Below are 23,599 nucleotides of genomic sequence, written 5' to 3'. Positions count from 1 at the left end.
TTATATATTTGCAATAACGGAAAAATAGCGGTACTTACCGTGCCGGCACAGGTAGTCGACGCCTTGGCGCACACATTCGCCCGTAATGCAACCTTGTGTGCGACAGTCCTCTTGTGGTGGTGTTAAATAACCTTTACGTTGTTAGGAAAGTGAGGACAGTGTTAAGAAAAGTTTTCAATAAAATCAAATAAATCAAAAAATGTGAATATAATATTCTAAATACTGAAATTGTTTTATGTTTTGCCCACAAAATTGTGGCACTAAATATTTATAACTATTTAATTTCTAACTATTAATAAAATACGTTGCCTGCAGTAAAGCGCAAGTGTTAATAAATAGTTACTTGACAGCATATACAGCAGTTGTAAACAATTATTGCCTACATTCACTCGCAATATAATTACCACTGCTGCTTTTCTTAAATTTTTGTAAAGTGGATTAAACAAGTTTCAGAAAACTCTTTCAAAAATGTTTACGCAATGGCACAATTTTATACAAGAAAATGATGCCGAGTCAATTTCCACAAAAAGAAGCTGCTAATTCTTCTAATGAGCATAAAATCTTTATTTCTGATGATTTGCGAATTAACGAAGGCTTTTTGCTCCTCAACACTTGCTGTGTGGAGCCTTTAACCGCTTAGCGCCTCCAACAATATACTTACATTCTACATAAGCATCGCCGTAGGGGAATTCCGCGGGGCAATAACATTGCGCTTCATTATGGTCCAAGACGCGGCAAGCAGCATTTTGTCCACATGGTTGTTCAGCGCACGCATTCACGAGATGTCCTTCGCAGACGCAACCTTTGTGAGCATCACCCATACAGCCGTCCATGCAGGCGCACTCATAACCGCCAGGCACTTCAGTACATTTGGAATTAGCACCACACGGATGATTAGCGCAACCGCCATCTACTGGACGACACTCGGTTTCGGGTGTGCCAAAGTAATCGGGTGGGCATGAGCATTGTGGTTTGCGATCCACAACACGGCATTGCGCATTAACACCACACGCGCCATATTCCAAGCAAGGGTTGCGACATTTACCCGCATCACAACGTTTATTCGGTTCACAGTCGTTATCCTGAGCACATTCAAATTGTACGCACTCCGTGCTGGGCTCACCTTCGTAGCCATCAGGACAGTAACAAAGCATGCGATGATCGGAGACAGTGCAGAGTGCATTACGGCCGCAAGCAGACTTATCTGCGCACGGATCGGCGCATTTACCTTTGATGCAGCTTTGATCGGTAGGACAATCGGAGCTGGCCTTGCAGCCAGCAAGACAAGTGCCGCGTTCGCAGAGTTGACCAAGTGGACAATTACGTCCGGCGCCACACTTTTGGCGACATTTTCCACGCGTGCACACCTGACCACAGGCGCACTCTTCGGTGCGCGCACAGGCATCGGCGCAGTAGGTATTCGTTTCGTCACACTGACAGTTGGAGTTGCAGCGTTGTGGTGGCTGTTGACAGCCGCTAAGTCCATCGCCAAGAAAACCATTCGGACAACTACACTGCACACCATGGTTGACCACCAAGCAGTTGGCGCACTGACCACATTGACCAGGTGTCTCGCAGGGATTTTTGCACTTTTTGTTGACGCAAGCTTCACTGCTGGGGCAGGTGAGATCATTGCGACAACCAATTTGACAAACGCGATTTTCACAAATCTGTCCTTGTGCGCAAGCTGAATCTGTGTTGCAAACGGTGCGACAAGTACCGCGCATGCAACGCTCATCGGCCAAGCAGTTTTGATCATTGCGGCATTTACCTTGACAGCTGCCACCGTAACAGAGTTGATTTCCATCGCAGTCCTCGTTGCGCGCACAAGCGGTACGCGGCGCTTTACATGATACTTCGGCATTGCCGGTAAGCCCTTGTGGGCATGTGCATTGCTTGCGATGATCAATAACCAAACATTCAGCATTTGTGCCACATACAGCGGGTTCGGCGCATGGATTAATACACTGTTGATTGACACATGATAGATCGTGTGGGCAGCCCTGATCCGAGCGGCAACCAGCTACGCAGCTTAGTCCCAAACAAACTTCGCTGCCGCGGCAATCGTCGTCACGTCGACAAAGCGGCTTGCAGACACCACCTTGACAGCGTTCATTGGTAAGACAACCAGCATTATCAGCACACAGCGGTCGGCAGGCAAACTCAAAGCAAGCCAAACTATTGGGACAGTCACGATTCTCATTACAATCGAGCGGTGGACTGCGTACGCAGCCGACTTGTGGTGTTGGATTCGGTACCATGCCATCCAGACAGCTACAAATAGCACGATGATTCGATACGGAGCAGGCAGCGTTGGGACCACAAGGGTTATCCAGGCAGGGATTGGTGCACTTATCGTGACGACAGGACTCTGATGCGCTACAATCATCGTCGGTACGACAACCATAAACGCATTTATTATGTAGACAAACATGTCCAAGGAAGCAATCGTTGTCCACGCGACAGGTTACTGTAAATAGAGAAGAATGTGAAATTTGAGTTGTCGCTTCGCTTCTAAAGGCTTGTGCTGCGTCTGGATGAGACTCGAATACTTACGCATACAGCTACCGCGTAGACACTTCTCATTCAAGGCACAATCTTGGTCGCTATGACAAGCGGGCTGGCACATTGAGTCGCGACAGTTATAGCCTTCGTGGCATTCCACATCACTATTGCAGGCCACCGGTATACGTACACATTCTACCTCCGGATTGCCGGTAAAACCAGCTGGACAGGTGCATTGTTTGTAGTGTGTCTGTATATGGCATTCAGCATTCATGCCGCAAGCTTGTGCCTGCAGGCAGGGATTCACGCATTGACCACCTTGACATACTTCCGTAGCGCCACATTCGGTATCGAGTATGCAGGCAGCTGTAATACAGGGAGTTAACAGATTAGCAAATCATAGAAACAAAGTCTAAGAGTTATGTGGTTGGGCGTTCGTTGTCGAATTCTTCTATTAGGTTATTTCGTTTATTGTTTTAACTCTTGTTACACAGTCCAAGTCGTTTGTTTACTAATTTACTAACTTTATTTACTTAATATAATATTTGAACGACCATTCCATAATGCTGGACAGGCAGCATGAAAGTTTTGGCCTACTTAATCAAAGCCTTTGACGTCGCAAAGTTTGGCGAAAATATAGCATAAAATTCAAAAGCAGTTGAGTTTTCGGTTCAACGGCTTTGTGATACCGGTTTTTCAGAAGTTTTCAAGTCTATAATGAAAAATTAATTTTTCTAAAAATATAACCTAAAACTTAAAAACTGTTTAGTTTTTGGTTAAAGGGCTTTGAGTTACCAGATTTTCACTCGTCTTCATATCTATGTAGCTATATGTCTATTAACATTCATTGCTTTATTATAAAGAATTAGGGGAGAATCGGCATCAACTCTGACCCATTACAAATACAAATACCGTTAAAATAAGCTCTCTATCTAGATTCATAGAATATTAGATGCAATTTTGTTTTGTACAATCGTATAATTCTGGCAGCTTGAATAACAGATTTTTAGATGACTATAGTCTTGTACTTAAACGTTATATATATAAGTGACTTTAGAATAACCTAAGCTTTACTACGAACTCAATTCATATCTATTAAGAGATAGGCCCTAAAGGTCCGACTTATCTGAGCGTAAAGTCTCATTAAATTGTTTAAACTAATTAATATCTGGTGCCCCATTCGCTTCCCCGTTTATTTTCGTTTTTTTTTTCGGTAAATTCAAAAAACATTAGATTAAACTTCACCAGGATCTTAACTATTTTAGGTTATAGGCATGTCAGTAGCTTCACATATCCTGCACACATTAACACAATGTATTTAGACATTACACGGACCCTTGTGCGTATCATTTTATTGGTAAGTAGGGTAGTAGGTTGTGTAATAAGGTAACTACGAAGTTAGCTCTCTAAAAGGGTTACACTAGGATATTATTTTGTTGTTGTTTAGCTTTTATTATTTTGTTTTCAAAAACTAAACCGTACCGTTATTAGCGTAAATAAACTTTTTCTTTATGTTGTTGTTGGGTGTTTTGGTACCTTTTCATGTTAGTACTTACGTTTACAAATACTATCCGAACAGTAGGTATTGGTCGGGCAGTCGCTGGTCATTTGACATGGTACGGGTAGTGGCTTACAGCCGGCAATCCGATCAGCGGGATTACCGTCGTAACCATTACGGCATGCACAATGAGCTTGATGACCCTTAGGTATACATTCGGCATTCGTGCCACATTTAACATTCGCACAAACATCTTGACATTTGGATATACCGTTAATTTTGGTGCATTCAGCATGCGGGGGACAATCTTCGCTAATTTCACACTCCACCGCGGTGCGACAACCTTCATTGTAGGGATCACCAACCAAACCGGGAGGACAAGTACATTTAAATGAACCACGCGAATTACGGCAACGTGCACCCGGACCGCATGGCGCATCCTTACAAAAGTCGACAACGTCACAACGTAAGCGCGGATCACCGGTAAAACCAGGCTGACAGTGACAGACCTGTTTATGATTTTCTGTAGTGCATAGCGCATTCTCACCACACGGTTCTCCGATGAGGCAAGCTATCTTACACATATGGTCATCGCATGTCTTATCGTTGGAGCACTCTGCGTCCGTAGAACATTCTATCTTTCGACAACCACTCTTCGGATCACCGAAGAATCCTTCCTTGCATTCGCAATCGGGCGTGTGGCTACGTGCTGTACACTCAGCATTGCGTCCGCAAATAGCGCGACCCAGACAAACATTCTCGCACGAAGCGCGTCCATAGGTATCTTGTATACAGTTCTCATTCACATCACAGTCATCGTCGTTGCGGCAAAGCACCTCCTTGGTGCAAATGCTATTGTGACAATACTGGAATTCGGGGCATGAAGAGTTCGAACGGCATGTGGGCTGACAAACGCCTTGTATGCACAATTGATCCGAGATGCAATCACGCACGGAAGTACAGAGTGAAGCGCAGATGCCATTGGTACATATTGTGCCTGAAGCACACTGACTGTCTGTGTTGCAATATTGTAGCGCGACGCAGCCGAGTTGTGCATCGCCTGTTGTGCCGCTTTCACAGGTACAAACACCGATATGGTTCTGAGCAGTGCAACGTGCATTAGTGCCACAAACATTCGGCAGAGAGCAGCAATCAATACATTTGGAGTCCATGCAGGCTTTCTCATTGGCACAGTCCTCGTTCTCCGAGCACTCGATGTAGACGCATTCAATGGATGGATCACCACGTGAATTGGGTGGACAAGTGCAAATGGCATTGTGTGATTGCGCCAAACATGTGGCATTACGGCCGCAGACATTCTCGCGTTCACACGGGCTACGACAGCGTGCATTTTGGCAACTTGCGCTTGAAGGACAATCTGAGTCGGTGAGACATTCGTTGGGATCACGACAACCCACATTAATTGGGTCGCCTATCAGTCCTTCCGGACATTGGCACTGGAATGTGCCCGGTTGATTTTCGCAGAAAGCTGTGCTATGGCAGGGTTGAGAGAGACATTCGTTGATATCTTCGCAGTTGTTGTTTACAAGCTGGTAACCTTCGTAGCAAGTACATAAGGCTTGATGATTTGCAACACTACAACTGCCTTTACCGCATGAAATAAGATCGCAAGGTTTCATGCAACGATTCGTTTCATCATCGCAAGCCTTATCACTGACACAGTCCTCATTTACGATACATTCGACCTTGAAGCAGCCGACTGTATGTTCGCTGGGATCACCCAAATGTCCGGGTGGGCAATAACAAGAAGCTTGATGGTTTTCTGCATTGCAAAGCGCATTCGGTCCACAAGTAGTATTGGTGCAGGGCTCTGTGCACTTATCATTAATGCAGGCAAGATTGTTCGCGCAATCGTCATCCTTATAACATTCCTTTGGTTTTATACAGCCTTGTTGAGTTAGACCATCGCCGACTGTGCCTTCAGGGCAAATACAGCGATAGGAACCAGGTAAGTTCTCGCAACGTGCAGTGGGATGACAAGGCTCCTCAGTACATTCATCGATGTCTGAACAACCGAATGGTGTGCCAATAAAACCGGCAGCACATTTGCATTTACCGCTGAGACATAGTTCAGTAGGTGGACAATCAGCATCGGAGTCACAGCCAGGTTGGCATGTGCCGTCATTATTACAAATTTCACCAGGCAAACAGTTGTTGCTCGTGTAGCAAACTTTGCGACAAACATTCTGGTAGCAGCGTTCGCCGATTGCGCAAGCCGATGCCTTTTGACATGGCAAATTACATTGATTGCCGATACACATATGACTGCTTGGGCACTGATTGGTAGCCAAGCATGGTGCCGGTACACGTACACAACCTTGATCGGGTGTGGGATTACCTTCGAATCCTTCGGGGCAAGTGCACTGGCTGAGGTGTTTATCGATGCTGCACAGCGCATTGGGACCGCATATACCGCCCGTTTTGCAGGGATCAGCACATTTATTGTTGATACATGATTGATCTGATGGACAATCCCTATTACTGCGACAGCCAAGAACGCAAAGGCCTTCCAAGCAGGCTAAACCTGATGTACACTGACTATGGTCCAAGCAGGGTATTACACAAATATTGCTCAAACATTTTTCACCTACTGAACAATCGTCTGCATTGCGGCAAGCTACTCGACATTGTCCATTATAGCAAATATCACCGCCGCAATCAATGTCGGATCTACATCTGGACACTGAACGTACACATCCCTCTTTAGGTGACTCACCGTTTTGCTGGAATTTCAATGGGCAACTGCAAACTGGTTTGCGATTAACCACCTTACATTCGGAGTTCTGACCGCAAGCGTTCTCACAGGGATCAATGCAACGACCGCTAGCGCAAATGGTATTCGCTGGACAATCGGCATCGCCATTTGGACATTGGCCAACGGGACGACAGCCGGTTGTTTCGGGTTCACCAATGAAATTTTCCGGGCAGCGGCACATTGGTCCAGTTGGTGTGACCTCACAAATGGCGGAATGATGACATGTGCCGGGCTGACAGCCGCTGACTTTTGTGCACTCCACTTCAGGCATGGGATTTCCTTTAAAGCCTGGTGGACATTGACATACGGCACGATGATCTTCAGCAATACATATGGCGTTCTCTCCACAGGATTCTTCATCGCAGACATCGTAGCAGGTATGTGTCATACGGTTGCACATTTTGGTCGGTGGACAGTCATGATTGTAGACACAAGGTACGCTCTGGCAGCCATTGAATGGATCATTTGGATCGCCAGCATATGGTCCTGGTGGACATTGGCATTGAGCGATGTGATTATTAGTGATGCATACGGCACGTGGACCACATTTAACACTTTCACAAGCTAGTCGGCAAGTGAGACTGTCAGTGGGTCCATATTTTACACATGCTTCTGATTCGGCGCATTCTGCATTGGTGCGACATTGATTCTTCGTCACAGGCTGGCAGCCATTTCGATCGTTTGGATTGCCAACGTAGCCGGTCAGACAATCACAACGGCCTTGGTGATTAAGCGCTAGACAAACCGAATTGGCCGGACATGTAAATTCATCGCAGATTGAGACACACTTGAGTACACCGACTACGTCGGGTCTACAGGCAGAAGCAGCTGGGCAGTCTGTATCACTAGTACAGTCAGGCAGTGAAGGCTTTTCACAAGATGAAGTGACGGGATTCCAAACAAAGCTATCTGCGCAGTTGCATAGCGCATGTCCATTCGCATCAATGTGGCACACTTCATTCGTGCCACAAACGACCTTCGAGCAACGGTTGATACATTCTTTGGTGCCGTGCATGTCAGGTGTACACGAGTAGCCCGCTTCACAGTCGCTATCCGATTTGCATTTATCCTCTTCATCCGGAACTTTTCGTTCGGGTTGGCAACCCACCTGTAGATTGCTTGGATTGCCGAAATAACCATCAGTACAAATACAAGACGAACGATGATCGTTTGACACGCAAAGCGCATTCGGACCGCACTGAATCTTTGAGCAGGCATCAACACATTTGCGCAAACCTTTGCCCAATTGGAAGCAAATTTCCGAGTGCTTACAATCTGCATCGTTATTACATTGACCACGGATGGTGCACCCATTAGTGGTGTCGTATGGATCACCGATATAACCGAGTGGACAAATACACTTACCGCCATCGCAGGCAGCTCTTGGGCCGCAAGCGGTCTTTGAGCACAGATTCTTGCACTTACCGCTCTCACAAGTGTAGCCATCAGGGCATTCGACGCGTGCGTTACATTCGCATCTATCAGCATCATTACAGAAAACAGTATCGACAGGTTGGCAACTGCTGAATGGATCACCAGCGAATCCAGAAAGGCAGAGACACTCGAAACCGCCGTGTGTATTGAGGCAGGCCGCATTCAGACCACAAGGTTTGTTTACACACTCATCCACATCTTGGCAGCCCACGTAGGCATTACCAGTGAACCCTTGCGGGCAGATACAACTGATTTGTTGGCCATCAGCGCGACATTCAGCATTCGTACCGCAGCTATTGGGTGCACAAATATTCTTGTTTTGTGGACCACAACCTTCGTAGGGGTTGCCCGTCGTGCCAGGGTTGCAAGCGCATACACTATTGCCAAAACCATACTCACAGTGCGCATTTTCACCGCACTTTGGCTCACATTCAGCATATTTAACAGGTGGAACACACACGAGATCTGGGTTACCGAAGAAATTGGGTTCACAAACACATTTGCCACTATTCCTGTCACAAGTGGCACCAATGCCACATACCACGCCGTCACAGCGTTCCTTACAGCGGCCATTGATACAAACTTGACGCTCAGCGCATGGACGTGAGGCACTACATTGATCCGTCGAGCAGGAGCCACCTGGGAATGGATTACCGAAGGAACCTTGTGGACATTTACAAGTTGGTCCCTCTGCCGTTGGTATACAGAGAGCGCCTTCACCACAAATAATATCCTTACATTGTGATACACAATCACCGTTTTGATCTTTGCTATAACCGACGCGGCAACGACACCAGCCGGCATGGTTTTCAGTCTCACAGAAGGCATTGGGTCCGCATAGTAAGCTGGAGCATGGCGACACACAAGTTCCTTCCACACAAGCCAAATTGCTTGCACAGTCTTCGTTAGCAGTGCACTTACTCTTCGGCACGCCGGTTTCCAGAATACAACCGCTCTTATATGGATCACCTGTGAAACCTTTTGGGCAAACACACTGATAACCGCCTTTCTTATTAACACAGTAAGCGCCATAAGCGCAAGGCAAGTGCGCACACTCATCCTCATCGGTACAACCCATAAGCGGGTCACCTTTGAATCCTGGTTCACACATACATTGTGGTGGATCTGTTGGTGTGCACTTGGCATTGATGCCACAAGGAAATCGTTCGCAAGGACTCTTACATTTGTTGTTGTCGTAGGGATCCAAGAAGAATGGTGGTGGACAGACACATTCGCCAGGTTGTACACATTTCTCATTCGTGCTACATTCCTTATCGGCAGCACATTTACGTTGCGCTGGTGCACAGAGTCCATGGTAAGGATCCCCGTTATAGCCCTCAGGGCATGCACACGTGAAACTGCCGGGTATATTAATACATTCAGCGCCAAAAGCGCACACTTGCGAGTCACGTTCCACACATTCATTCACATCAACGCACGAACCATCGGGTCCGGTCTTATAGCCTTTCGGGCAGGCACAGTAGCTAACGCCACCAGCGATTGAAATACATTCAGCACCGTTAGGGCATTTTTTATCCTTTGAGCAATCGGCGAGTATGCAGCTGTTGCCGACCAGCTTGTATGGTGGCTGGCATTGACATTCCGGTGACTTGCATTGCTCGCACATAACAAAGGGATTGCCGCTAAATCCTTGTGGGCACTTACATTCATAACTGCCGGGTAGATTTTTACAAAGCGCATTAAGTCCACAAGCCGCCTTCTGGCGACTCGGTGAACACTCATCCACATCCTGACAAAGACCCGACTCTGTATTGCGTTCGTAGCCTTGTCGACAAATACACACACCACTACCGGTATATGAGTCTGTGACGCAGGTTTCACCCGGCCGGCAGGGATTTGAGTCGGAACAAGTGAATGCGATTTTTCCTGCGGTGCAGCCCTCACGATATGGATCACCGTTGGATCCACTTGGACACTGGCAGAGATAACCACCAGCTGTGTTGGTACAAATTGCATTCGCTTGGCATGGACTCGTCTTACATTCGTCGATGTCATTACAACCGCCGGGCGTATTGGGGCTGCCCGTATAACCTTCGATACACAAGCATTGCGCTTGGCCATTGGCCAACATGCACTGTGCATGTGTGCCGCAATTAACCGCTTCACAAGGATGACGACAGTCGTTGCCGATATTTGGCTGTGGGCATAGACAACGCTTTTCCGCATCACAAATTGCATTACCAGGACAGTCGTTGTTCGAGACGCACGTAACAATCGGTACGCAACGCACCGTGGGATCTGGATCGGCGATCGAATCGGCTGGACAACGGCAGGTATAACCGCCATTCATATTAACACATTCCGCACCTTCACCACACTTATTGCCCACATGACATTCATCCACGTCGACGCATTTAGCATGCGGATCGCCGGAAAAGCCAGATGGACAGGCGCAACTAAAGCTACCCAACGTGTTCGTGCACGTCGCATTAACACCACAACTGCCAAAGGGACCATGTACCGCATCACACTCGTCAATATCCACACAACCGGCTGAGATGTCACTGGGATTGAAAGTCCAACCGTCTTCGCAAATACAATAAGCCTCATTGCCATCCGGTTTGCAGTAAGCATGTTCGCCACAGTGCACATCCTCACATGGTTCCTTACAAGCTATACGCGGTGGTGTGCCAACAAAGCCAGCCTCACAATCGCAACGGAACGAGCCGGGCGTATTTATACATTGTGCGTGCACGCCACAGGCATCCGCATGCGTGCGACATTCATCGATGTCAACACAACTGGAGCCAATCGGTTCGAAGCCATCCAAACAGAAACATTGATTCTCAATGCATTCCGCATTGTTGGTGCAATCGAAACTGCTGCGACAAAGTATATTCACATCGACCTGCTCGCAGGCCACTTTCGGGTCTGGTTTTCCATCGAAGCCCTGTGGACACTTACAATTGTAACCGGGTACAGCATTTTCGCATATGGCATGGGTGCCGCAAGGTTTCTCCAGTGCGGTGCACTCATCGATGTCCGTGCAGCCACGGAAGGGATCACCGGTGTAGTCTGTTTTACAGGTGCAGACAAAGCTGCCGACGGTGTCGGTGCAAATCGCATTCTCGCCACAAGGATTGTCCTGGCACTCGTTGATATCTATAGTGCGCACGTAAACGAGTGCGTATCAAATTGGTGTAGTGACGTTGTCGTTGCACGTGCGGAGTGGTGCAGAAGTATTGATTCAAACGTTAAATTCGGTTGATTTGGTGGTTCGCGTGGTGTTATAATAGTTTTTGGTTCGGTTTGGTTGGTTGGATTGGGTTTCAAGGTAGTTGGATGGTAGGCGTTTGTTGCAGTGATGGTATTGATTGGTGTTTTTATTTTTGGTTCATAGTGGTTGTGGTGGTGGTGTTGTTGGGAGAAGGTTGTTAAATTAGTTAAAAATTAAACAAAGAACAAATATACTTGGTTACAATGTATTCATGAATGTAATGAGTTTGATGTAAATAATATATGAAATATGTATGTGTAGGAATAGCGTGAAAATAGGCAGTAGGAGCGGAAACTAAAACGAAAGCTATGAAGAAGCTGCCGCAAACTAAGAGTTGTATTTAAATGCAAATGCAGCTTTTAAACTAAGCGGATAATAGCAGTTAAGAAAGCTTCCAAAGCAAGCGCTTTATGAAAGCTTTTGTAAGTTTTAGCAAAGTTTGGAGTTGTTGAAAGTTTTCCCAGCAAACATTTTCTATAAATTGAAGCTTTCATTGTGTGAAGCTTTAAGCACTGTTTAAAAATTTGCGAAGACAAGAGTTAGAGCTTTCATTAACGAATGCTATTGTTGGTGATTAGAGCTTTCAGTCATATCACTTTAGGAACTTTTCTCTTAGAAAAAGTTAGCATCTATTGTTTTTTCCTTCTTTTCATTTGATAGTAAGGATTGACAACCTAGGGACTTGGTATGATTTATCAATTTTGTATGAAATTGGAAAGCTATTACAATTTTTGCGTGAATTTCAATAACTCTTGAAAAAAGTTTCAATCGATTTTTTTTGCAGCAAAGTATCTTGACTTTAAGAGTATATCTATAACTATGAAAGCATTTAAGTTTTAAATATTCTGCAAAATTACATTCAAATGAAAGCTTTGCTGAAGCCAATATGGTACCACAAATCCATGGCAGTAATATTATCGTAAGTTGATTTATAAGTAGGAAAAGCTCCCCCAATTTAGAGTAGAAGAGGAAATAGGAAAAGAATGGTAGAGCGAGAGCTTTTACACTGTAAACTGAGAAACTTTTGAAAGTCTTCGAAAGTGATTGATAGTCTATGCATTATCCAAGCCTTAAAAGCTTAGTAATTTTATCACACTTCTGCGAAAGTTTTTATTGAAAACTTTAATCTTTTATGCTTAATTAAAATTATTGATAATATTTTTACGCGTCATTAAAAGCTTTTAGTTTGCTGGGAAGCAAATTGTGAAAAGTGTTGAAAGTGTAGGAAAGCATTTAAAGTGTGCGGTGTTTGTTTAAAGCATCGCATAAGAAGCTTGTAGTGTGATGCGTTAAAAGCTTGCAAGCCTTGCGCCCAAACAGGCTAAGCCGAATTTTGAAAACGCTAAAACACCGTGTTTTGACGTAAGCTTTGACGATATTAATTCAGATAAATTTTTGAGCTTTCAAGTAAAGCTTGCAAGCTTTCAACCTTAATATGTAAAAGTTTACTACTATTCAAATACTACAATAAGCGATACTAACTTTCACAATGCAAATACCCCTGTCCTTGAAAGCCGCTCGGGCATAAGCAACGATATGAGCCCGGAAAGTTAATGCATTTTGCGTTCGTGCCACACTTGGCCACACCATTATCCATATTACATTCATCTATATCGACACAAGCTAAACCGGCGCCGGTTACCCTTAGTGTTGTACCATTGCCGCCATAGATGCCGCCACCACCCAGACTATACTCCCGTTCGAATTCGAGCGCATAGCCGGGCGGACAATGGCACGCAAAGCTACCGCCAATATTCACGCATTCAGCACCCAAACCACATGGATTGTTAGTGGAGCACTCGTCGACGTCTACGCGATGTTGATACGAATGAGCACGAGTGGTAAATGTGGGTTGAGACGTCAATAATTTTGATATGTACGTGCGGTGCGTTTATGATTTGAATGTTTGGGTTAAATAATTTTCGTTATTGCCCCGAATGTGTTTTTATTTGGTTTGTTGTTGGCGTTTTAGTGGTTAAATGCATTTTGCGTGTTGTTGTTGTTGTGGTTACGGTTTTTATTTTTTTTGTATGTGCATGTAAAAACGATTCGAGTTGTGAATTTATGTTTTTGTGCCACCGTGATTAACAATTAGTGTACGTTGTTGTTGTTGTTTAAATGTTTTATATCGAATTTGGTGTTGTATGCGCGTGAAAGTGCAATGGTTAAAATATATATATTTTTTTTGATTTTTCCGTGAGGGATGCAAATACATAAAAAAGAATAACAAATAAATACCATAAACTTAGTCTTGAGATTTTGATCAAGAAAAGCGTAGCTGCTATTTTTCAATTTCTCGACACTTACCTTCACAACCTTGACTGGGATCACCCGCATAGCCATCGGGGCAGATACACTTGAAGCTACCGTCGTTATTCAGGCACTGCGCATTACGTCCACATGGCGAACGTGCACACTCATCATAGTCGGCACAGCCGTTCGCCGAGCGCGCATCACCGTCGTAACCTTCTGGGCAGTCGCAGCGATAACCGCCCTCGAGGTTCGTACAGATGGCACCTGGACCGCAGGCATTCGGATGTGTGCACTCGTCGATGTCCGTACAGCTGTAATATGGATCGCCATGGTAGCCTTCGGGACATGCGCAGGTGTAATTGCCGGGCGTATTGATGCATTGCGCACCAGTGCCGCAGGCAGTGGGACTTTGGCACTCGTTGAGGTCTGAGGGATTGAGAAAGTGAAAATATGAGACTCAACTTACATAGGAAATTAAAAAACGGTTTTATAAGAAGTAAGCTTTTTGTAGAAATAAGCTTAGAGAAGAGCTTAAAAGCTTCATAAATCAATATAAGAAAAAATTCAAGGTTTTATAATATAAAGTCTCTAGAGCTTACATACAATTGAAGAAATTATCTGTGAGCTAAACCTGTAAACAATTATATACCCCAATTTATCGATAAATCGTTACCTTATATCAACGAAATTAAGTTAAAAGTAAATTAAAAAACCAGAATAAATAAAAAACTTTACATTTTATTTTTAGATCCCACTAAGATTTGTAAAATAAGCCGTAAGCTTATCGATAAAGCGCTTTGCATGTGATTACTTATATTGCATTCATTAAATATTTTTATATGAATTAGTCTTAAGAAATATGTCCCTATTGTCTTGCTTCTGAAATTAATCGATTTGAAATACTTACATTGTCATCGATAAATTAATTTTATCGATAAATATATGCTTTAAATGTGCTTTAAGAAATATATTCACTATTGTCTTGCTCCCAAAATTAGTCGATTTGAAATATATCGATATTTATTCTATGTTTAATTTTGATATTGAATATGCAGCAATATTTATCCATAGACTCAATGCTAATTTTCTTCCTCAGATTTTAAATTTTGAAAAACATAATAAATTAATATCGTAGTAACCGTAAATCAGCAAAATCGATAAATTTACAGCATTAAAAAATCTAAACTAAATTTATCTGAAACCGGATGATTGCTGAACATGGTTTTTGCTCACAGAAATTGCTAAGCTGTCCTTTCGTTTTCGATAACTGATTAAATGAACTAAATTATGCATTTATCGATAAATTTGATTTTATGTATATTTAAAAGATGTCTATTGAAAAAATGGTCAACTATTTAAGTTTAGTTTGATAGCTATCACATTTAAAAAAATCGATAACTTACTTTTTCGATAACCGATAAATGACCGATTAATATTTAATGGAGGGCTAAATAGAGGAGGGAGCGAGAATTTGTAATAAAATAATTCCATTAAGAAGGACAGATTTTAAGAACTGTATGTATCTAATATTTTTTTCGATTTCATTTGTTTTGTTTTTTTTTGTGTGGTACTAAAAGTGAGCTTATACAAATTGGAACGTTAGTATGTTCTCAGCAAGTAGAGAATATTAAAAAGATTTTATATTTCTTTGAAATCAATTTGAAAACGCGGATGATATCACTGTAAAGCCGCAAAATTTTCATATAACCTTGGTATCTCAACTATAAGTGTGTGCATACCGCAACAAATTCCATTTGATATGCAACAGACAAAAACAAAAAATAAATAAAATAACAAGACTCCATGCCTAGTTTGCGTTGATTTTCAAATCAAATAATAATTAATTGCCAAACAATACTTGCCGAAAGCTTACCTCTTCCTGTTACCCACAAATTTTTTTTTATATGAAAAAAAATTATAAAAAAGCATTTAATTCTTAGTTCGACTACCCAAGCACCAAAAGCATTTTTCGTTAATTCAGACTTACCTGTGCACAGCACCTCGCCGTCGCCCTCATAGCCATCCCTGCATTTGCAGAGATAGTGTGCTGGCAGATTGCAGCACTCGGCGTTCTCGACGCAACGCGCTCTTATCGTAGGATCTTGGCATTCGTCGATATCTGTGTGTGAGTATGCGGCATGTATGTAAGGAAAAGAAGCAATGTGATGAAGCAAAAATATTAGAGGATTAAGGCGTAGCAAATCTTTATGAATATTACGTCATGTGTGCGTGTTGTGTTTGTATATATGTTTGTGTATTTGAGTGGTTAAGGGTTTAGGCATTGGAATTGAACGCTTCGATGAATTGATTATTGTTATGAATGCCAAGGTTGGCGTTTTTTATGGTTTTCCTTCTGATTTTAGATATTTTTTTTCTAACAAATAAATTAACGTTGAAATGTGCGTCCATCACTTTGGACAACAACGCTTGTACATACATAGATACGTATGCAACACGTATGTAACTCTTTTATTTGCGCACCATTGCAAAACGAAAGACTTAAGCGACAAACTTGCCCTCCTGTCTACCTTTGAATATTACCGCCATTGGCTTTGTTGTTACGCAGTTTTCATGCATCACCGCCAACTAATGCGTATGCTGCACTTTATGCGCCCAGCAGCAACAATAAACCACGCTGTTTGACATATAAATACATACATACATGCAGCTAGTATGTTCCGCATGCGTAATTGCCGCTGACTTTGGCCTGTCAGCGCATCATTATTTGGCATTGATTATGCAAATTGAAGGTAATTTCTTAATTTTTTACACTTTTGCTTCATAGCTTGTTGTTGTTTGCTTCTTTTTTGTGCAATTTGAATATGTTGATTTGTGCGCTGACACTTCATTGTCATGTTGTGGCAAGTGCGGCGACTGTGTTGCATGCATGCATATGCAATGTCAGTGGCGCGTGAATTTATGCAAATTGCAAACAATAAATTGTGAAAATATTATAAAATACACCTATTTGACATGCAGTTCAAGGTTGTAAAGTGGTTTTACATTTGATTTGTTTTGAAATCACTTCTAATGTGATTATGTGCTAATTAACATTTTATATCTGTGTATTTATAAGTTTTTCTATACGACAAAATAAAAAAAAAAGTAAGTAGTGAAAGTCTATTATCATATTTGATTTTAGATTTTGTTGCATGTTATTTTAGTTTTTATTTTATTTTAAATTAAATATTTTAATTTTAATAATAATCATAATTTTAATTTAATTTATTATACCTAATTTTTTTTTTAATTTTATTTGATTTTATTTCATTTATTTTAAATTACAATAATTTTATTTAATTTGACTTAAATTTAATTTAATTTATTTTATCTAACTTTATTTTATTTTATTTATTTATTTAATTTAATTTAATTAAATTTCATTTTATTTTATTTGATTTAATTTAATTGAACTTAATTAAATTTTTATTTATTTAATCAAATTTATTTAAATTTAATTTGTATTTTTTTAAATTTAATTAATTTTAAATAATTAAATTTAATAGTTAAATTTTTAATTTATTTTAATTTAATTAAATAAAAATTAAAGTTAATTTAAATTTTTTAATTTTCTTTGATTTATTTTAAATTTATTTATTTTTATTTGATTTAATTTAATTTATTTTAATTTCAATCAGTTTAATTTAATTGGATTTTATTTAATTTAATTTAATCTAACACTTTTTTTTTTTTATTTTACGGGCCACAATTCTCATACTTTTCTTATTAAGGAAAAAAAGAAACAAACAAACTTTTGGCCTGAGAAACTGCCACTCTCCCACAATTTCGTTTTCAAGAAAGCGCAAAAATCAATTTCCACTTCAACTCCATCCCTCCACTACCCCCTTGGAAGAGTACTGCATGCTTTTCCACCTTGCAGGGTTAATGTGTCTATTACCGATTGTCTGGCGTCGCTTGTTATTCTACGGCATAGATCATCAAAATACTTTTACCGCATTTGGTATTTTCTCCAACATACTCTAGCTTGTAACTCGTTACTAAGATTGCAGCGCTTGTCTGCAGTTCAAAGAGTTAATAAGCGCTTAAATTTTTTCGGGCTTACAAATGTACTCTTTCGCTGGCCATTAGATTGGACATTCTTCATTACCGTAAATGGCATGCATCTAATTGATTTTATGTTGTTTGCAATTTGTTGTTGTTGCTTTCTCTTATTAATAGTCGCGTGAAAGGTAAGAGCGCGCAGGAATAATTGATTTTAGAAATTTATATCTTTTTGTTGAATTGGAATGTCTCAATTGTTAAACAAATGCATAGAATGAAGTAAATTACTAATGACTTTCATGTGTTAGAGCTTTAGATCTGAAATTTCGCAGTACCGAAATTGCGGGATATTTACTTAAATAAAAAAAATATACCAAGAATTGCCACTTTAAAATGTGATTAAACATGACGCCCAATCGAAATATTTGGGATTTCGATAACCTGAATCTCGAAAATATGAATCCCGAAATTTATTTAATTAAATAGTTTTTTTATGCTCTTAAATATGTTATTACTGTTCTTATTAATTTTTTGCAGATTTGAAAAATCGCAATCCCGAAATTTTGGGATTATTATTTAAATTAAAAAAATATATATAGAGAACTGTCTCTTTAGAAATGCAAATAAAATGGTGTTATATCGAATTATTTCGGGACCCCGAAAATATGAACCCCGAAAATATGAATCCCGAAATTGAAGTGCTTAATCAAATACTGATTTTTTGATGTTCAGCAGTAAATATGTTGTTATTATTTAACACTTTTTTCTGTTTATCATGTACTTTGTCAAGATGTAAATATTTTTACAGCGTTCTTAAAGAAGCCCAGTATTTATTATTCAAGTTAGGCTTTTATGCTATTTTCTATAGACACAACCTGCTTACTCTTAGGTGTGTGTGTATGCACATCCAACAGTTTAATTATTTTCTATTTATTTAATTTATGTGCATTTATCTACTTTGTTTCTATTTTAAGCTTGAACGCGTGTGAACCTGCAAGCCTTCTAAGATGCTGCTGGTGTACAAAAATCATAATTTAGGGTAAATATATTATGCGGGTATATGTATGTACATAGCACCAGCTGTGTTCAAGCTCAAATTGATGACCTCGAAAGAGGCTGCTGCCGCCTAATGAGGCGCCAACTTCCCACAGCGTTCGCTTGAATTGAGCAGAATATGAGTACAAGTAATAGCAAAAAATTACGGTGGTACGCTATTAAGCCTACGTAGAAGCGGGTAAGTAGCCAAATTCTACCTTTTACACAAATTAAATTAAACAACTTGTTCCCGTAGTAAGAAAGAAACAAGTGTCAAGAAATGAATTTTGAACTTAAAAATACGCAGTCTATACATATGTATGTACTTATATACTTAGTAAGACAGAAAAAAATAAACATTATTCTAATTTTGCATAAAAAAAGTCTGGCGCTTTCTTAATTATGCGCTGAGTCATAATTTTTAATTTTTTAATTTTTTTCATTGGTTCTTAGTTAGAAAAGAATGAAAAAAAATTTTAGTTAGAAAAAATTGGCAACGCCTAGCATCTTTACGCTTATTTGCTTTATATTTTTTATAATTAAAAAAAATAATTTTTCTAAAAAGTTTGACCTTGACTACTTGCTGACTAAAGCTTAATTTATATGTACACATATATGTATGCATGTGAAAAAAAATACATATAACGCTTGTACGCGTGTTATGCCGACATTTCGTACCCGCATTTGTCTTGGCAAGTAATTAATTTCCATACCACCGTGGCACTTGTAGCAAGTAGTTATGCTGATATTTCTAATTTTCACGCATGAGCTCATCAAGCATGGCTTGAATTCAACCTTTGGCTGTTTCGCAGAATTTTTTTTCATATCTTTGGTTACAGGAAGGAGCCAATTTTATTTTTATATAATATATTTTTAATTTGTTTTTTTTTTCCCACCAACTTGTCGACTGTTACGTCAATCATATTTTTGCCACCATATGTTATAAATTGATTTAAATTAACTAATAATGACTTTGCAGTTTATTTTCCAATTACGGTAAAACTTCTCTAGGTAGGGTAGTAAAATTTAAATTTTGAGTTACGTCAAAAAATTTCGTCACACTGGCAACATACAAAGCGCTATTAGTGTGAAGGTTAAACCAACTTAATTTTTTTCGGTTGTTCGGTATAGTATGCTATAGTTAATAAAAACAGGTGGCAAGTTTAAAACTTATAAGTAAAAAAACATTTTCAAAAAAACACCACAAAAAGATGTTGTATAGGAATGTTTAGAGTTTATTGTGTTAGGCTGCCACACAATTTTTTTTCAACGGTCATTAAATTACAGTGCCTGAAGAAGGCTTCTTCTAGTTGCAAATGTTTTTTTTTTGTAAACAAAATATTATTAAAAATATTTCTTTCTGAAAGTTTTAAAGCTGTAAGTTATCTCTCGAAGATAATAATGAAAAGGGTTGCCATCTGCATAAAAATTTAAATTCAACGAGATTGATTAGCTAAGAACTGAATTATAGCAATATGGTTATCAAAATAAAAGCGGTTTAAAGCGCTTTCAATTGAAACAAAAATTTTCGAGGTTGCCAGCTCTTTGAATTTGAGAATATTACAATCATTTAAAAATAAAATATTAGCAGATATGCAGCCAAATAGCAATAGGTTTATAATTTTCTAATTTTCATATATACAAATTATCATTAATAAAAAAAATTTAATATTATTTTTGACAAAATTTTTTTAATAGGAAAAAAATGTAAAATTTTATATTGTTGCACACACGACTTTTTCCATTAAAATTTTTATGTATATTTTATTTTAGTTTATATATATATTTTTAATATTTTTGCTTGAAATTTTTTTTTCGCATTATTAATCGTTTTTCAGCCTTCTTTAATTTTTTGCGCATTGTTGCCACTTGACTTCTCTTCATGTTGTTATTGTAGTTATGAATATTCGCTTTTTACTACTACGGTCCGCAATCATTTTGATTGTCGTTCGGCCTGTCATCATTAGCGGCACATTAATTAAATGAGCCGCGTAAATTTGCACACTTTAACGAGCGCTGAAGCTGCCAACCTGGGGCAATGTTCATATATATATGTAGATATGTACATAAAAGTTATTTTTTCATATATTTAGTCACGTATGTTGCACGCTGCATGCGTCTTTATGCTGCAACAGTAGCGTTAATTGCGCGTGTCAATATCGTAGCGCCACATAAACTGGTATAATAAGCAGTTTTAATTGCTTTTTGAGTTATTTATTGCAATATTTATACATTTGTGTGGAGGTTGGAGCGATTTTAATCGTTAGGGTCATTAGATTCAAATTTTTAAATCGTTATTGTATTATAATGTGTTTGACTGGTAGAAATCATCCCTCTTCGTTGTCTTTGCATGCATAAATTTTTTATTTTATTTTAAGAGATAACTTAGGCAATAATCCTAGCCTGAAGCAACGCTACAATCTCCGAACAAATTAATACGATCGGCCTACTATATTATATAACTGCCATACAAACCGAATTATCAAAATCAAGTTCTTGTATGAAAATTTTTTTTTTAGTTTAGGAGATATCTTCACGAAATTTGGTAAAAATTATTGTCCAAGTAAACGTTACAAGCCTCTAGAAAAAAGTTCAAATCGGATTACTATATCATATATCTGCCATACAAAATGATCCATCGAAATCAAGTTTTTGTATAAATTTTTTTTTTAGTTTAAGAGATATCTTCACGAAATTTGTTTTTGAAACGTTATAATCTTCGAGCAAATTGTTATGATCGGATTACTATATCATATAGCTGCCATACAAACCGAACGATCAAAATAAAGTTCTTGTATTAAAAACTTATATAATTTTTAGTTTACATTGTCCAAGCAAACGGTACAACCTCGATAAAAAAGTGTAATCTGATTTATGTACTATGACTACTATGTATATCTTATACCTGCCATATAAACTGTTAGATCTATATTAAGTTTTTGTATGAAAAACTTTTTTAGCTTAGAAGATATTTGATTTTTTCTTGATGTTATAAGCTGCAACTTTTTTCTATTTATAAAAATTTAGCCTTTTAAGTTTTTGAGTTCCAATTTTTATTCTGGGGCATTCCTCATTTAAATCAAACTAACTTTTCTCTAAATAAATGTCTTGCGCCACGTTCATCACTTAATGTTATGCAGAATTACAAAAAAAAATTGTTAAAAAGTCTATAAATACTATTTTATGTATGTATTATTGTAGCGCATTGTTGCAACACCATTGTAACGCATGCATGTTGCAGCTTATCACTAGCGCTCGATCGCTGCGAAAAAGGGCAAATGAAGGCAGTAAAACAACGCGAACGCTAGTCGAAGTCAAGCGAGCGTTAACAGCAAAATAAAAGTGGAAAAAATATATATTTACAATTGTTGTTGTAAATTTAATTTCTTTTTATTTTTATTTGTAAACATTTTATTTCGCTTTTGTGCAAATGAAGCGCCAGTGAGCGAGCGCTATTTAGTGAAAAACCTAAATACCCCGTTACGTGCCTCAATTTGCATGCATATCTGTGTGTGTGTGTGTGTAGATAAAAGTCAGATGTGGCACACGCGCACACACATACAGTGTTGCAAGTACATTTAAATGCGCTGCCACGCTATACCGCGCCACAATCTGGCACAGTCAGCACATCAAAGCAAATAAACACCAACAATAATAGGTATCTCTAGCAATACCTTATGTGGCAAGTGTTTGCTTTCGAATAACCACTTAAGCGATGCCACGATTCGCAGTACTTTTCGAGTAAATCAAAATTCAAATTAATTGTCACTTGAAAGCAGCGCTTAGCCAGCGAACTGTCTGCACAACTTCACTTCAAGTATTTGTTTGTGTGTTACAAGTGCTTCAAAATTTTTCCCTAAATAAGGCTTTTGCTGTTCGCCTATCTGCCCGCTTGCAACATTTCATTTGCTATGCAAACAGCGCCGCCGACATGCTGCAAACAGTCAACAACACCAACAACAACTAAGTGCCGTTGAAGTGATAATCGTGATGCTTGTTGCGCAACAACAACAACAATGAAGGAAATACATTTTTATTTATATTTAAACATTTTTAGTTGAACGTGTCACGACAACTCAACTAAGGTTGCCACAAATAAATGCATGTGGCAAACGTCTTGCATTATTCACGCTTGCGCTCCTTTGCCTTTCATATTTCGTCTGCTTTTGGCATTGTGTAGTTTCCCTTTAACCTTTGCTTTCACCTTTTTTGTTTTGCTCGTGTGCTTTTACTATTTACTAGCGCCACTTGGCTGTGACTTTCCCTCCACCTGCCTGGCCAGCGTCGCAAACTCCCGCTTCCACGGGTTTTCTTATGTTAATGGCTTTTTTTCGCAGCACAGTTAGCTGTAGTAGAACCACAATGCTGGTCAGCAAAGTGCCATCTGCCAACTTTTACTGTCACTACCTTGCGCTCATGTCCTCTTCATCTCTGTCTGTCAGTTTGTCGGCCTGTCTTTTTAGCTCGCGGCGTTGCGCTCTTCTGGACCATTAAATTTATGCAAAATGTCTGCTTGTTTTGCTAAATATTTTACATTTCTCTTGTCACTTTACTTTCCTGCCGCTTTACTTTTATTTATTTACAAATCATCAACCTCAATGCCAATATTGAAAGTTAAATTTTGTAGCGTCTTCTCGGATATTTATTAGGATTTTCGGTCGTTAAGGTAATGTCTCCGCTTGCGGCAATCTTTCCACATATATTTTTCTCATCATCACATGTGACTAATGCGGCATGTTTATCTGTTTTACCTAGTTCTGCTCTGTTGCAGTTTTAGCTTGCTTTTTTTGTTTATATTAAGTGACCTTTTAATATATAAAAAAATGACTTTGAAATGAGCTCAGTGGGCTTTTATGAC

At 39.6% G+C, this 23,599-nt stretch overlaps 1 protein-coding gene and 1 long non-coding RNA gene across 21 annotated transcripts in view; one reads left to right on the top strand and one right to left on the bottom strand.

The window, feature by feature from the left end:
* The window catches only part of LOC118682257 (uncharacterized), a 131,288-nt gene extending 112,355 nt beyond the window's left edge, over nt 1-18,933 (top strand). The window contains exon 6 of the long non-coding RNA XR_011395657.1: nt 18,681-18,933. This is a non-coding gene — a long non-coding RNA (uncharacterized lncRNA). The remainder of the gene's footprint in view (nt 1-18,680) is intronic.
* dpy (fibrillin-like protein dumpy) overlaps nt 1-23,599 on the bottom strand; it is a 235,231-nt gene that overhangs the window by 84,092 nt on the left and 127,540 nt on the right. For 16 of the 20 annotated variants that reach the window (XM_070107428.1, XM_070107427.1, XM_070107431.1 and 13 more), the window contains 6 exons: nt 15,692-15,823; nt 13,759-14,130; nt 4,062-11,336; nt 2,557-2,871; nt 662-2,470; nt 39-131 (listed from right to left, as the gene is read on the bottom strand). In XM_070107428.1, the coding sequence (XP_069963529.1) occupies nt 39-131; nt 662-2,470; nt 2,557-2,871; nt 4,062-11,336; nt 13,759-14,130; nt 15,692-15,823 (9,996 nt within the window). Of the gene's footprint in view, nt 1-38; nt 132-661; nt 2,471-2,556; nt 2,872-4,061; nt 11,337-12,933; nt 13,261-13,758; nt 14,131-15,691; nt 15,824-23,599 lie in introns of all 20 variants that reach the window. The other 4 variants (XM_070107442.1, XM_070107447.1, XM_070107446.1 and 1 more) reach the window with 3 other exon arrangements.

This window comes from Bactrocera oleae, chromosome 3, assembly GCF_042242935.1.
Source record: "Bactrocera oleae isolate idBacOlea1 chromosome 3, idBacOlea1, whole genome shotgun sequence".
Classification (NCBI taxonomy): domain Eukaryota; kingdom Metazoa; phylum Arthropoda; class Insecta; order Diptera; family Tephritidae; genus Bactrocera; species Bactrocera oleae.
Note: the sequence above shows the minus strand (reverse complement) of the source record. Positions and strands in the feature narration are given on the sequence as shown.